The 15,465-nt window shown below is 40.6% G+C and overlaps 2 protein-coding genes across 6 annotated transcripts; one reads left to right on the forward strand and one right to left on the reverse strand.

Moving 5' to 3' along the window:
* On the forward strand, positions 1 to 12,913 carry LOC136439871 (PRKCA-binding protein-like). Of its 5 annotated transcripts, XR_010756591.1 has the most exons (15): positions 2 to 222; positions 880 to 1,123; positions 2,283 to 2,349; positions 2,496 to 2,585; positions 4,097 to 4,213; positions 4,906 to 4,993; positions 7,315 to 7,360; positions 8,171 to 8,203; positions 8,341 to 8,400; positions 8,924 to 8,974; positions 9,613 to 9,662; positions 9,909 to 10,003; positions 10,793 to 10,996; positions 11,141 to 11,237; positions 11,742 to 12,913. XR_010756591.1 is itself a non-coding variant. In XM_066435523.1 (14 exons), exons 1-14 carry the CDS (start codon positions 191 to 193, stop codon positions 11,158 to 11,160), a joined length of 1,197 nt encoding a protein of 398 aa, XP_066291620.1. In that variant the 5' UTR covers positions 2 to 190; the 3' UTR covers positions 11,161 to 12,913. The 5 variants fall into 5 exon arrangements, 4 of the variants coding, with proteins under 4 accessions (XP_066291621.1, XP_066291620.1, XP_066291619.1 ...); XM_066435523.1 differs by having other exon boundaries at positions 11,141 to 12,913; XM_066435524.1 differs by lacking the exon at positions 4,906 to 4,993 and adding an exon at positions 6,393 to 6,480 and having other exon boundaries at positions 1 to 222; positions 10,793 to 12,913.
* Positions 12,914 to 13,494: 581 nt separating this feature from the next.
* On the reverse strand, positions 13,495 to 15,425 carry LOC136440388 (uncharacterized). The gene is made up of 2 exons (XM_066436411.1): positions 15,296 to 15,425; positions 13,495 to 14,948 (listed from the first exon to the last, which is right to left on the reverse strand). Exon 2 carries the CDS (start codon positions 14,929 to 14,931, stop codon positions 13,636 to 13,638), a length of 1,296 nt encoding a protein of 431 aa, XP_066292508.1. The 5' UTR covers positions 14,932 to 14,948; positions 15,296 to 15,425; the 3' UTR covers positions 13,495 to 13,635.
* Between the last annotated feature and the right edge of the window lie 40 nt (positions 15,426 to 15,465).

The raw sequence follows: 15,465 nt of genomic DNA on the forward strand, positions 1-15,465 counted from the left end.
ATTTTGGGCGAGTTCTCGCGAGATGTCGTCTACGTGGAATGAAAACGAAGCCTGGGTTACATTTTTTTTTCACGGTCCAGTTTGTGTCACAGAAATATGGCAAATATTGCCAGTTAGAAAGCAGTAAACTGAGTGTTTTAGTAAAATAAGTATTGGAGACGTCAAAAATCTGGATTTCTTCGAAGCAAACATGATGGACTACGAGCTGGAAGAGGATAAATTGTAAGAGAATTCGGACACCTGTTCTGCATTTTTTATTATCCGCCCCTCCCCTTTGTTTTGATAACCTCAAAATCATATTCCTGCCGAACTAGGATAAGACCAAGGCTAAAATATTCATTTCAGAACTAGTGGTTTGTGCATGGTGTGCTTTTATGTGATGTAGTACTTAACTGTGCATAAGAAACTGTAGTCAAATATTTTAAATCATGTTAGATTTTGACATATGATCATTGACCGCAGTGTGAAAATGATAGTAACGTATACTAACGTTACACAGAGATGGATAACTTTGATGTATCTTATTATTTATTTTGATGTATTATCTATGATTGTGTTGCTACGTTAAGTTTACGTTAAGTTTACGTTAAGTTTATTTTTGTACTCTTTATCCGTGATTCCTGCCCCTCCACTTCACTTCGACCTTGTTGAAAAGTGGCCATGTGGCCGAACAAGCACTTCAATGAAAAAGAAAGGCCTTGACTTGACATGATTCTGCAAGTCAAATTAGCTTTTCAATGATAAAAGAACTAGGGAAGCCCGGGCCATACCGTAAAGTACAGACTGGTCTGAACACCCGCATTTAAACGTTATTGCACCCCGGGTATGATAATTATAAGATAAAGTCTTACTAGTACTCCTTCCATGTATCTCTCTCAGGGGGATGCAGGCCATCCCGGGGAGTGTCACCCTACAGAAGGACAGCCAGAATCTCATTGGGATCAGTATAGGGGGCGGGGCACCGCTCTGTCCGTGTCTGTACATCGTCCAGGTGTTCGATAACACTCCCGCCGCCAAGGAAGCTACGCTGGAGTCCGGAGATGAGATCGTGGGCGTGGGCGGGAAGTCGGTCAAGGGGAAAACGAAAGTGGAGGTGGCGAGACAAATCCAGGCAGTGAAGGTGGTAAAGTACTAGAACCGGTGTTCTGATCATACTTTCTTCTTGCTTTGTACTAATGCCCTCTAACAACGCCTGGAGGGGTATCGCTGAGGGGGGGTCAGGTCTGACGGGCTACGGTATGGTGGCAAGCCTGGCCTTAAAGGCCTCCACTGTCGGGGTTTGTGCGATATGCCCCCGCAGCGTATTCCACTCCTTAACCGTGTGTGGGAAAAAGGAATATCTATAACAATCAGTACGTGCTGAAGTGAGTTTGTATTTAAGGTTATGGCTAGCTCTGGTGCGTCTGTGGGCAACTGGTATAAGATATTGTTCAGATGGAATGTTGATAAGACCCTGTGAAATCTTATAAAGTGTAATTGACCATGCTTCTCGCCTTCTGTCTGCTAGCAAGGGCCATTGTAGGTCTTCGAGCATTTTGGTTACACTACTGGTATATCTGAAATCACCAACGGTCACTCGCGCAGCTCTGCGCTGTATCTTTTCTAGCGCTTGCATAGTTAGAAGTAAGGGGGTCCCAAACTGTCGCGCTGTACTCCAGGTGCCGTCGTACTAGCGATTTGTAGCACGTAGACTTCACCCGTGGAGAGCAGTGCCACAGATTGCGTCGAATGACTGCTAGTATTCTGTTGGCTTTGCCAGTGGCATGTCTAATCTGGGTGTCCCATACCAGGCTTTGTGAATCTGGGTTCACCCAGGCACTGGGCATTGATCCCATGGCCAATTCGCAAAGCCGAATCCACCTCAGGAGTAGACTTATCACTGTGCTTCTTAATTTAGACTCCCTGAACTTGCATTTGTAGTATGTGATTTCCATACTGTAAAATAAAATAAAATGTATTTAAGTTCGCGTGGTTTTTATTTCGCGGTAGGGAGAAAATGGGATGTTCGCGGTGGTTTTGAGTTCCCGTTTGAAAGAATAGTAGCGCTAGAGCCATAGGTGGCCAAAAATTTTCGTGGTGGTTTTATGCTCGCGCTGAAAGCTCACCGCGAAAATCGTGAACATAAAACCACCGCGAACATTTCTGCATTTACAGTATATAGCCTAAACATGAATAAGTACTTCCTTGTTTGAAATACTTTGTGATATTTAAGACTTCTCAATGCATAGATCTAATCTATCAAAGTTAATTTGAAGTTTGAACTTTTGTGTTGTTTGTTTCAGGGTGAAGTGACAATCAACTACAACAAACTGAAGGCAGATCCCAAACAAGGCAAGACATTGGACATAGGTAAGATATAATAAATTCATCTTAGAAGTTTTCCTTGTTTTACCATGAATTCTATAAAGACTAACTGTCCAAGATTATAGCTTGCTTTAGTAGCACGTTGATAGAAATATCGTTCAGTATAAAAAGAATGTTATTGTCTTTCCCAGTGTTGAAGAAGATCAAGCACAAGTTTGTGGAGAACATGAGTTCCAGTACTGCAGATGCCCTGGGGTTGAGCCGAGCCATCTTGTGTAATGGTAAGGAAAACTATGACTACTGTATCTCTGTCCTTGCTTGCTTTTAACAGCTTAAGACTGAATAGTGATATGCTAACAATTTATATGGCATCGTGTGGCGCAATCGGTAGGGTGTTTCACCCACAACCGAGAGATCCCGGGTTCGAGACCACCGATATGCCCCGATGTTGTGCCCTTGGGAAAGGCACTTCACACGACTTTCCTCACTTCACTCTGGTGTAAATGAGTACCTAGCTTCAGTTAGGGACGTCTCTCGGATAGGACGTTAAGTGGAGGTCCCATGTTTGAGGAGAGCCACACCTCGACCACGTTAAAGAAACCACTGCACTTATCGAAAAGAGTAGGGGTCCTTCCTGGTGTGAGTTGTTCAAAACCTACAGACCTATGGCCGCACATGGGTTTGCCCTTGGCATGTACATGCTGAACCAATAAATAACAATACATATGGCTGATCGGCAGGTAATAGTAGTGGCCAACCTCAAGTGAACTGTACACACTTAGCTATAGCATCCTTTCTGTAGATGTGGCATAAGACTTAGTGTGTACGGTTGACTTGAGATTGTCCACTACAATTACCTACTGTACAGGCTAATGTAGCTAGCCTGGGTCTTGCTTGGGCATGCAATTTGGGTGAGCTGTCAGTAAAAGTGTGTGCGTGAGAACATTGAAGTTGTTTTTCCCCAACATGGAGGACATGAGAGAATTTTGATAACCCACCCGACGCACCCTTGAGATCTACATTGACATGTGCCCATGCAACACAACCATGCCAGTCTTGTCTGATTATGATTTATTGTTGTACTAGTTATGCCTGTTATTTGTTTATCAGGTCAGATTCTTGGTGATGTACATGTAAGTGATTAAAAATCAGTTCAAACCAGTACAAAATAGTATGTACAGTACATAGAAGATACATAATTAGTGTGTCCTGAAAGTAGGTCGGGGTCACTCACAGGGCAGAGCAATTACTTTACCCTGCAGTGTCAGCTGCACACTTGTCAACAGTCTGAAGACTTGTCCTTAGTACCAGATCACTGGGTCACTCCTTTTCTGAGCGCTATTCTAGATTATGGTTTTCACATTGTTTAAAATTCAAGGTTGAAACAATTCTGTAATACATCGGAAGAATATAAATGGGATGTCATTAATTTGCAGTAAAGGGGTCACTGCGAGAACCTAAAGAATAAACTGCCGCAAAACTTTCAAGATTTACTGTAACCGATGAAGCTACTGGAATATTTTCATGATTTACCACAAACATGGGAAAGTTGTAACTGTGACTTTTCCAAAATAAGCAAAAATGACTGATCCTATTCCTAGACAATACTTGGATCTAAATGTTTTGAAAAGGTCAAATAAAGAATTTACAAATAATTTGAACCAATAGTGACACATTTCAAGATTGATAATGACCATTGCTAATCTGCTGTCACTTTTTAATCTTAGATAGTATATGTATTAAGAAAAGCAAAGAAAGAAATGGCATTGGAATAATATCTTGGCATCCACAGATGGCCTTGTGAAGAAACTGCAGGACCTGGAGAGAACAGCAGGGATGTACCATGGGCTGGCTGAACACACCAAGAAGATGATGAGAGCATGCTATGAACTGTCACAAACACACAAAGGTGAGAGTTGACCATGTACACGTAGAGAACTTTACTTAGAGGTTTCGCCATGCCCATGTATTTATGTGAATGTAAGATTTGACAGACCTTGTGATGGTTAGTAGTGTTGTGAACAATAGGTTGGTATGCATATAGATAACGGGAAGAATTTTTGTTCAAATTTAAAAAAAACAGGAAAAAAGAAACAATGCCAAAGTGTCTTGTATTAGGTTAGTCCATACAATTGTTGCTGTCGATGTGCTATAGGACTTTTTCTTTTAATATTATACAGCAAAAGAGAACAAGTATGTTTTCTTTGTGTATGTGTACATTTAGATTTGATCACTATTAGCAATAGTAGGATGATTTTAGCATAGCAACACGAAGCCTTATTGTATGTTCATTGTTCAATGATGTTTGCCTGCATATCAAACTTTTGTCATCCAAGGGGAATGTGTTTTTCATGGCTAAGGCCACACCAATTTAATTTCTTGGTTAACGGATTTTTATTTTCAACAAAAAAAAAAAAATTTTGAAAAAAAAATCATGAAAACATAAGGCTGGCCCAGCCTTCTGTTTTCATGAATTTTTTTTTTCTAAAAATTTTTTTGGGGGAAAATGAAAATCTGTTAACCAAGAAATTAAACTGGTGTGGCCTAATGTATTCTTTAGTAGTACAGTTTATTGATTTATATCAATGCATCCCTTTGCAGCATTTGGAGATGTGTTTTCAGTGATCGGTGCCCGTGAGCCCCAGGCCGCTGCTAGCGAGGCATTCACAAAGTTTGCCGAGGCACACAGGTAACAGTGCACTGTGGGGTGGGTGCAGTGAGTGTACAACACACTTCACTGAACTAACCATCCTTCTTCAACTACTAACCACTGTTCTCATTGACATCAACGCACCACTTGCACAGCAGCAGAATACACTGTTCCCATCAGGAACATCAGGAACACACATTCACAAGTTCATTACACAATCTACAACCAAGGAATGGCAACAGCCATACAGTGTTACAAGTAGGGGTGGATACCGGTTCGCTGGACCTGATTCGGACCTTAATAACATCCATGAACGGAGTCCAAAAAACCTGAAAGCGTAAAAGCTGAGTCCAAAAAAAACTGAACAAAGTACAAGTATATGTTTCTATTTTGTTTGATAAAAAGTTTAGTCTCTGACAAAGAAGGCATTTAAAATAAGTGTAACATTCAAATATCAAACACTGATTTATCTTGAAAGTCTTCTCACCAAGAAACTTCTATAGCCGTGCGTGTCAGTATCCATTCTCTATGCTTAATATTGGTCAAATAAAACAAAACATCAACTGGACAGGATCAGGTCCAGGTTCAGGTCCGGACCTGAACCTAAATCTCTGGACCTAAACTTGGACTTGGACCTTATTAAGCCAAACCGGTATCCACCCCTAGTTAAAAGCATTCACCATAATTGTTACACTAAGTCTTGATTTTTTTTATGCAGGTGACCAACATTCTTCTAAGTCTTTGACTTTCATAAATCTCTTTCTGTTGTATTCTTTCCTTCAGTGCTTGTTGGTGGAACCCGATGATTCCTGTGCTGATCATCCGGCTTTGTGTGAAGTAACCGCACAGAGCACACTCACTACATAATCTTGAAAGATTTCTTGTTCCTGGAAACTAACAATCACCACAGTTCCATTTACCTTTGCTCAGTTTGTCCCTTATAACACCGACTGCCTTTAGATTGTTTGTCGTTTTGATCAGCCCAAATTCATTTCTTAAATTTGTGGCCTGGTGACTGTTTTTTCCGCTTTCAATTTTTAAATTTCAATTTTAAATTTCATCTCTGCGAACTAAAAGGTATGGGAGTTAAAAACACTCCACTACCAGTGAACTATCCTCCTTCAGTAGTGGTTTGTGTGGCCCAAGGGCTGTAGAATAGATGGGCACCGCCCCTATACATTGAAAGATGTGGGAAGGATTTTTATATACAAACTAAAACCTGTTGACTGAGAAGCAAGAAATCTTTTGAACGCCACAAACAGACATTATAACACATGCCATACAACATTGTATACTCAACACACACTCCCGGAATGCAGAGTACACATACAAGACTTGCTATCCATCTGGTAAAAGGCACTAGCTAGTGCTGTGGTCACTCTTTTTTCTCTACTAACACCCTGCATGCTTTCCTTGCCCTCCTGGTGTCCTTATATAGAGTTTGGTGATGTGTTTTGTGATGTGGGGATGCGAGAACAAGTGGCCGGTGCTAACGAAGCTTTCCTGGCCTTTGGGGAGGCCCAGAGGTACACACAACACTGCTTCATCATGACCATTCACCTCTACACTGTAGTCTTCTTGTCTCTGAATAACGGTGGCCCTTCATAGTATGCAGAAATAGCATTTATCTGGGACCAAGGGCTTGAATTGCATACCTCTACCTATTACTGTTAATGCAGAAATGTTTGCAGTGGATTTATGTTCGCGGTTTTCGCGGTAAGCTCTTCGCCACGAACTCAAAACCACCACGAAATGTTTTGCTGGTGCTTCTTTAGCGCTACTTTTCTTTTAAATGCGAAATTAAAACCACCGCGAACACCCCATTTTTTCTCTACCGCGAAATTAAAACCATGCAAACTTAGATGCATTTACAGTATCTGATACTTTGCTGGCTAACCCTCCAAATTTCTTCCTTATTTTGGAAAAGTTGTCCTTTAAAACTTGCTATACATATAATTGCTCACACATTTGTATATCCAAGAATGCCATTGTTGCTATTCATTCAAGCCCTTGGGACTAAGTATCTAGTACTACTTTTACTAGCCTGTCCCATTCTCTCATGGGGTTAGAAAGCAGATACTATTATAAGATGTTGAAATGTAGATTAATTTTACTGTAACCATCATGTGCTGACTTATTTGCCTCAAGGTAAATTGGCTATTAAGTTATTTTATTTTGAGTGGCAATTAAAACCATTTCAACTAAATATTTTTCTGATGAATGTAAGAGATATTGCCAAAGTAAGTGTTTTCTTCCTGAATAGCCTACTCGAAAAATCCTACAAAATCTTACCCTTTACGTTAAATTACAGTGTAAGTCATTCCTCAATATTTTGTTTCAAGTTGTATTGTTTTCCTCAGAAACATGGAGAAATACGGCATCCGATACCTGAAGACTATCAAACCGGTAAGTTGTGTGTTTTAAGTTGACTTTGCTTTTTGTCAGATGTTTTATAATGAATAGACCTTGTGTTGCTCATGAATCAAAGAGGAAGATGGAGTGAGTGGATTTTTGTGGTACTGAAATTCGACAGTGGTTAAAGGCATCCAGAGCATTTTATGAGGCTTGAAACTCGAATTAAAAAAACTCCAATGTCTAGCCATTCCTACACATAGTAAGTTTCAATAACATTCCATTACATATCGACATTAAAGGAGCAAAGATACGATGTCGTTGTGTGGTGAGAACTGTAGAAAATCCAAGCCCTAATAGACTGATCCTGTCTGTCCATTACAATTAGTGGTTTGACCAATGAGAGAGTGACTGCATGTCCGTCAAATGTTTTCATTTCTATGTTTTGTTTTTGCATTTCTACGTTTTGACGGAGGTGGGCGGGGCTCTGGTATTGGTCTATTTACACTATGCGCTTGAAACTAAAAGATCACCATGTAGCGTATTTTTGTGCCGCTTTTGAGCACTTTTGATAAGAAATCCGCACGCAAATGTGGTAAACACTAAAACAGTGGCATCAAATGTCAATTTCATAAAGATTACAGGAACTAGAATATTTCCAGTTTTCAAGCCTCATAAAATGCTCTGGGTGCCTTTAAGTTTTAATACTTAAGTTTTGATAGATGCACATTGTAGTTGTTTTCCAAGATGAAAGCCTGTATACTAGTGCTAGGCAAAGCGCACATCTCATTTCAAACAGTCTGTTAGTAAATATACTACACACTTGTCTTGTATGACTCACAGTGATATTTTTACTCCTTACAGATGCTGAGTGACCTGAACACGTATCTCAACAAGGTTGGTACATACAAGGAAATTGCATTTCATTTGTAACAAATAGCATATACATTTGTACATTCCCAGTTGCCACAACTACATATGAAATACTCCCTATCCCAAAATAATTATGTAATTTTTCTTGTTGTGTATCACAGGCAGTCCCGGATACAAAGCTGACCATCAAAAAGTATCTGGACGCCAAGTTTGAATACCTGGTAAGCAATCATCAATATTACTCTGTGAATTCCTATGTCTTCTTTCAAGGCTGCAGAACACAGTATTAATGGGCAGAGGAATACGTCAGTTTTGAGACTGTACGAGTTTGATTACGATGTTTGTTCGTTCGGGTTGCATTCACACCTGAATATTGTTAGCGCCCGACTACTGTGAGTCGGCTGCAGTACGGTGACCTCCGCTGGGGGACATATCAAAGTCGCTTTTAAAAAAGAACGAGCCGGCAAATTTGACCTCATTTTGCACAAATTTTGCAGATTGAACCTTGAAGTCAAACATATTAAAATCTGGCACCCTAATTGTGCACCTTTCTATAAATTTTCAAGCGTCGAAGCTTCTCACTTTGGGATCCTGTAAATCCCTATAGGGGCAATACTATTTTCTGCAACCTCAATTGAGCTGTGTTTGACATGCCCTCTAACCTTGAACCTAAGGAGGAAGGAATGGAGATTGTTGATATCATGTAGGAATACTGGATTCCTAAGATATTGTGTTTTCTTGCAGTCCTTCTGTCTGAAAGTGAAGGAGATGGATGACGAAGAGTACAGCTATGCTGTAAGTACAACCTACAGTGTTAGAGAAGAGATAGAACCCCTAGATCAAGTCTTTCTGCAGTTTGATTTACACTCAAAACAAGAAGACCACTCAGGGGACCAATAAAATCTGGTCTATGTGGACAGTTGATCACTATAGACAGGATTCTTAATGCTTGCGTCAGTGGGAAAAATTATCTAAGGGACCACCAATAAGTGGTCACATTGGCTAGGTTTAACTTCTTTTCCGTTGTACTGTCCAGACCTCTTCTAACATTCATGCCTAAGGCCACACCAATTCAATTTCTTGGTTAACAGATTTTTATTTATTTATTTTTTTTCAAATTTTTAATATATAGAGAGAAAAAAAAATCATGAAAAACAGTTTCATGATTTTTTTTCTAAAAATTTTTTTTGGGGGAAAATTAAAATCCGTTAACCAAGAAATTAAATTGGTGTTGCCTAAGCAGCATATGTCATTTGTGTATGTGGTTGTCTGTTGCAATCTGATTTTAGTACAAGAAATCGACCAAAAGCACTAATAGTAGTAGTAGATCACTGGTTTACTGAAAATTAGGGTTGACTAGCCATGAAGTGATAAGAATCCGCAGAAATCCAAGACCTTTATTTTGACACGATTTATAATTTTTTTCTGAACAGGCATTACAAGAACCCCTGTACAGAGTGGAAACTGGTAACTATGAGTATAGGTAAGTTTTTAGTCCATCAGTTTCCAACATCTTCCGTTTTCTTTCTCTTCTGTCGAAGTTGACGCATGCTTGAGATGAAGCGTAATGCTTTTTCGTTGGCTGATCAGACAATACGGCTTCACTACTGCTTGCTTAACATTTGCGAGGGTTAACTTGTCAAAGATATAGATACTTTACCTTGGAATAGATACTACGTGGTAATTTTTACCCTGAAACCGTGATGTTTGAACCAAACCTTTTTTCAAGGTTGGTGCTGCGTTGTCGTCAGGAGGCCAGGGCCAAGTTTGCCAAGTTGCGTGCCGACGTTTTGGAAAAAATCGAGCTACTGGACCAGAAACATGGTGGGTTGTCATTTCACATTCGCATTTTCTTATCCAAGCTACCGGATAGATTCTATTAAGAGTCAGGCATTTCAGATACTGTAAATGCAGAAATGTTTGCGGGGATTTAAAATCACTGTAGGGAGACGATGGAGTGTTTATGGTGGTTTTAAGGTCGTGTTTGAAACAATACTACTAGTGCTACAGTCGCACAATGGAACAGCTATTCGCGGTGGCTTTAAGTTCGCGGTAAAGAGTTCACCACGAAAACCGTAAACATAAAACCAGTAACATGCAACGTTTTTCATCAGTGACTGAGAATCAGACTGAAAGGTTTAGCTCTTTAGAGAATTTATCAAGTTCCTTTTATTTAGTTTGAATAACAAAATGTTCTACCTAACAAAAGGTCCGATGGATATGTCCCAGGAAACTCTCAGAAACACTCTCAGCAAAACAACTTAGAGCCAGATTAGGTGTACACAGTGTGCAGGATGGAAGATCCAATCGTCTTCGTTGGTGTGGGCATCTTGAAAGAATGGACAGGGAGAGGTGGCCCAAGAAAATTATCGGCATGACCGTGGAGGGCCGAAATCCACGAGGACAACCAAGGAAGAGGTTGATTGATAACTTCAAAGAGGAACTCCACCACCTCAACCTACACAATGTAAATCCACAGGACAAGCACGTCAAACCCCCAGATGATGGGGAAAAGAAGACGATAAACCGGATAGTGAGTAAGTGAGTGAGTGAGCTTTTGAAAAATGTAACTGCTGCAGACAGAAGCCTTACTCAGTTCTCCCTCCCCTACAGTACAAGACATCGTGTTCCAGCTACAGCGGCTGGTGTCGGCCATGGCCAAGTATCACAACGACTGTCACGCCATCATGAAGGAGACAGACGTGTTCCCCATCGAGGTGGACCTCTCACAGACAACGTTCAACTACTCCAAACGGGACGACTTCACAGACCCAGATGAAGATGACGAAGAGGGGGAGGAGGAGGAGGGGGATGTAGGCTCCGGTGGGGACGAATGACATTGATTGTACGTGTTCCCAATCGAGGTGGACCTCTCACAGACAACCTTCAACTACTCCAAACGGGACGACTTCACAGACCCAGATGAAGATGATGAAGAGGGGGAGGAGGAAGGGGATGTAGGCTCCGGTGGGGACGAATGACATTGATTATAAATGTATGGCTGAAAGGGCATAGATGGCTCGTTCTCATTGAATTGTGCAAAATGCTGTTGCCAGTCTTAAAGGCACCCAGAGCATTTTATGAGGCTTGAAAACTGGAAATATTCTAGTTGCTGTAATCTTTATGAAATTGACATTTGATGCCACTTTTTACCACATTTGGGTGCAGATTTCTGATCAAAAGCGGCACAAAAATAGGCTACATGGTGATCTTTTAGTTCCACGCCCCTAGTGTAAATAGACCGATACCATAGCCCTGCCCACCTCCGTCAAAACATAGAAATGCAAAATTAAAACATAAAAATGCAAATATTGACGGACATGCAGTCACTCTCTCATTGGTCGAACAGCTAATTGTGATGGACAGTCAGGATCAGTCTATTACTAGTATTAGGGCTTGGATTTTCTATCAGTTCTCACCACACGACGACATCGTATCTTTGCTCCTTTAATGTCGATATGTAATGGTATAGTGTTATTGAAACTTACTCTGTGTAGGAATGACTAGAAATTGAAGTTTTTTAAATTCAAATTTCAATCCTCATAAAATGCTCTGGATGCCTTTAACAAAATGATATGAGCCAACTTACAGGTACCATCATTACTTTGTTCATTTCCACGCCCCACTTATTAGGATTTTGTATAAAATGCACCACAACATTACTATTGCTTGATGGCTAAATCATTGTGAAGAAGAAAGCCAAAGTGTACCGTAATATTGTGAGTACTATAACATACAGTGTTGCAACAGTTGTAACATCCCTTACCAGTACAATACACACCTGACTACAATACATAACAATGTGTCAAAGAAAAAATAAGCTCAAAATAAGTTCATTTTGTGGTGATCATTATTGGAGACATTTTCCACAAAAATAGGTTGGTGTACCTGAAAAATAAGCTGATCTATTTATCGGACCTAAAATCGCACATTTCACTGAGAAGGAGCCAAGAGTTACATATCACATGACGTACACCAATATCTGTCATGTAATATGTAAGGACCAAACTTACAAATTCTCAACTGCACTCTCAGTTCTGGAGCTACTGGACTTGTCATTATATCCAAGATATCCTACAATTCACAAATGTTGAAAGTAGGTATGAGCTTAGTGACTAGCATATGCCACTTTTTCCCATAAATGTATTTGTTAGCCATCAGTAGGCTATTGTTATATGATATATATAAGGCCACACCAATTTAATTTCTTGGTTAACAGATTTTTTGAAAAAATGCTAAATTCCAAAATCAACATGAAAACAGAATCTCAGAGGAAAGTCTGTAATTTGGTGCACACAGTTTCAGGGTGTGAACAGGGTCAGGAGCAAGTTTTCACCCCAGCCTTCTGTTTTCTTGATTTTTTTTTGCGTAGATTAAAAAAAGAATCTGTTATCCAAGAAATTGAATTGATGTGGCCTAATGCTGCAGACAGCCTCTCTTTGAGATGTGGTGAGATAGGACCACTTTAGGTAAAACTTAGATAAGAAAATGCTACAATGTTGTAGGTACATGTCTCTATATATATGTAGCTATTATCTTTATAACTTATTCATAAAACATATTGATGTGTAGCATTGTTGTTGATGGCTGCAGGTGCTTTGTATATTTTGTTCATTCAGCTCATTTGTGTGAAAGCTTGAAAATATTTGTTATAATTCGGTTTTTGAATCAAGACGATCTTTGTTGTACATGTAATTGAAATATTAAATGTTTGCCAGTGCAGACTGATATTGACTTGTGCATTGTGATAATTGTTTTTAGTTCATCAGTTGTTTTTAGTTTAATAGTTGATACATTAAAGCGGATCTTTACCTTCAAGGTTCATGGTATAGCAGCATTTTCTTCCATGAATTGTATGCATGACAATTATGATATCTATGCCCTATGCATGCATTCTCAAACGACAAATATAAACTTCAGAAATAATTGATAATTCTAAGTTTGATAAAGTAATTTTAATGGGTTCAATGTAGGATGTTCTAGGTGAGAAGGGCTATGAATGGAAAGGAAAATTTAAGGGTTCTACTACATTGAACAATGACACCACATTCATACTTCAAAATCTTGGCCCAGTAGTTGGGCTGTGTCATACAACTAACAACAGTAAAAGCTGGGAAAATACCCAACATCGCTATAGGTGAATTGTTCGTCACTACTTGCAAATTTTGCTGTAGCACTGTACAAAGTTGTTTGCATTTTTCTTTTATGGTATGTTTGTTCTTAACACTTGATGGTTGTATGTCCTTTTGTTTACATGACAAAAGACTACTTAGCATTTACACTTAATTCTACTTTACAGCGTTCTTTAATAACACCAAGAAACACCTCAATATGGCCCACAAGACTATGTGGCTGTCAATATGTCATAAAGTATATATTATATCAGCGCATCCGACCAACCACGGAACTAAAGACTGTTACATGTAGCTTTGTGGGGAACTTCAATTTAACCCAATCTAAAGTCCTTCTACGTCACCATCCTCTTCCATATCATTTGGCGCCTCTTCCATTGGTGTAAGGTTATCGTCGTTCTCTACGTCATCGTCCCCTCCAGGTGTGTTTTGTTGCTTGGAATCTTTCTTCTTGTCCTCTGTTGAAGCCTCAAGATCTGGAGAAGCCGTCCTTGGTGTGAGTTCGGGGCTGTGGCGTGGCGTGAACACAGGAAGATCCATGGGTTTATCAGAATCGTCGATCTCAGAAATGTTTCCAACCGTAGAGTAACGAAGCTTGAGCTTCTGAACCCTGGCACGATGCCTACTCTTGGCCAGCTCAACGGTTGTACTCCCTTCTCGTGACGGTAGGAATGGTCGTGGTGGCGGAGGGTATGGGGGTGATGGACAGTCTGTATCGACAGGGCTGTTTGCCTCGGATCTGGCTCCGACATGCTCCCATGAGGTGTCGCCAAAATCCTTATGCTCGGATTTCTTGTTCTTACCTTGCGGTGCTCTCTTCGGAGACACGGAGCTTCTACGGGTCATCTTCTGTCGGTGTTCAGAACGAGACCTCTTCTTTTCAGACGTTTCCTTTTTATGGATTCTTGATGGCCTTGGTGATATGGGAGGCTTAGAGGACAACGGAAGCCGTTCTTCGAAGCTCTTTTCTACATCCAGCTTTATGTTTGTCAATCTTTTCGGTGAACGTCCCCCTAGGTTGTGACCCGTGAGTGACGAGACTGGGTCAACGTTAGTTGAATCCTCCACGTCAGACGATTCTTTGGAGGCAATGTGTACCACCACATCAACCGACAGCGACGTACTGACTTTGTGAAAGAACCGCTTTTCATCGCTCTTAGAAGGAGATTCCTTGGTGTCACCCACAATCTTAGCAGATGGGACCGAAATGACTGCCTTTCCAATCGGAGACGGGGACTTGTTTCTGTAACTTTGGGGTAACGGAGCTTCTCTAGGAGCCACTGGACTCCCTGATGGTGTGCTGCCTCGCGAAGTTGTGAGAAGTTGATCTCTTGGATGCCCTAGCGGTGTCTGACCGTGTCGCAGTTGCAATTCGAAGCTGCCGAGGCTAGCTGAAGGACTTGCTGCATCATTGGTAAGGTATCTTAGCTCAGCGTCAATATCTTCCGAATCTGGAACCTCTGATGAAGGCGAGGGCGACTGTGTGGAGCTTAGTGGTCGGTCTATCATATCACCCCCACACTGGTCGTATACATAGTGTAGAAGATGTTCGACACGTCCTGGGAGGTCCGTAACGTCGTGTGCGTCAGCTGGGTGGATGGTGCTCACCAAGTCATCCATTTGGTCTGTCTCTGCGACTAGAAAGAGAGTGTTGGCTTAGATGTATACTCAAAACATATGCATTGTTTTAGCTGGGTGTAATTTATTTCTTGTTTTTACCTCAATCCTTGTAGCCTTTGTGCTGGGGTTTTCAGACCCTCTTGAAATGGGGGGTTCTTATTTTACTTTGAATGAATTTTTGGTTACCTTATTATAAAGTAATCCCATTGTGTTTTTCATCAATTGAAAGGTAAATATGTCTACTTTTCAGAAATGTATCACACATATAGTGCTCGCGCCAACGCAATTTTTACATGTGTTACACACAATCTACAACTGAACAATGCCAGTATCGCACCATTGCGGTACGTTTGAGGAGAAGTACCTTCTTTATTTCCCTTTGCTTCTTTTGTGTCCACAACATCTGGTTTAGTCCGGGGGGAGGGCACGGGGCAGGTAGGCACCTGTAACAGATGGGGTATGACGTCATAGGGCTTATTGGTACTACAAGCGCTAGTAGTATGTAAGAATCAACACATGCCTAAAGAATGTGGA

Source organism: Branchiostoma lanceolatum, chromosome 8 (assembly GCF_035083965.1).
Source record: "Branchiostoma lanceolatum isolate klBraLanc5 chromosome 8, klBraLanc5.hap2, whole genome shotgun sequence".
NCBI classification, from domain to species: Eukaryota; Metazoa; Chordata; class Leptocardii; order Amphioxiformes; family Branchiostomatidae; genus Branchiostoma; species Branchiostoma lanceolatum.

Coding starts and splice junctions, on each gene's coding strand:
- LOC136440388 (XM_066436411.1), bottom strand. CDS start 14,931: ATGGATGACTTGGTGAGCACCATCCACCCAGCTGACGCACACGACGTT.
- LOC136439871 (XM_066435524.1), top strand. CDS start 191: ATGATGGACTACGAGCTGGAAGAGGATAAATT. Junction 223..879: donor GAGCTGGAAGAGGATAAATT/GTAAGAGAATTC, acceptor TATCTCTCTCAG/GGGGATGCAGGCCATCCCGG. Junction 7,361..8,170: donor ACCTGAAGACTATCAAACCG/GTAAGTTGTGTG, acceptor TACTCCTTACAG/ATGCTGAGTGACCTGAACAC.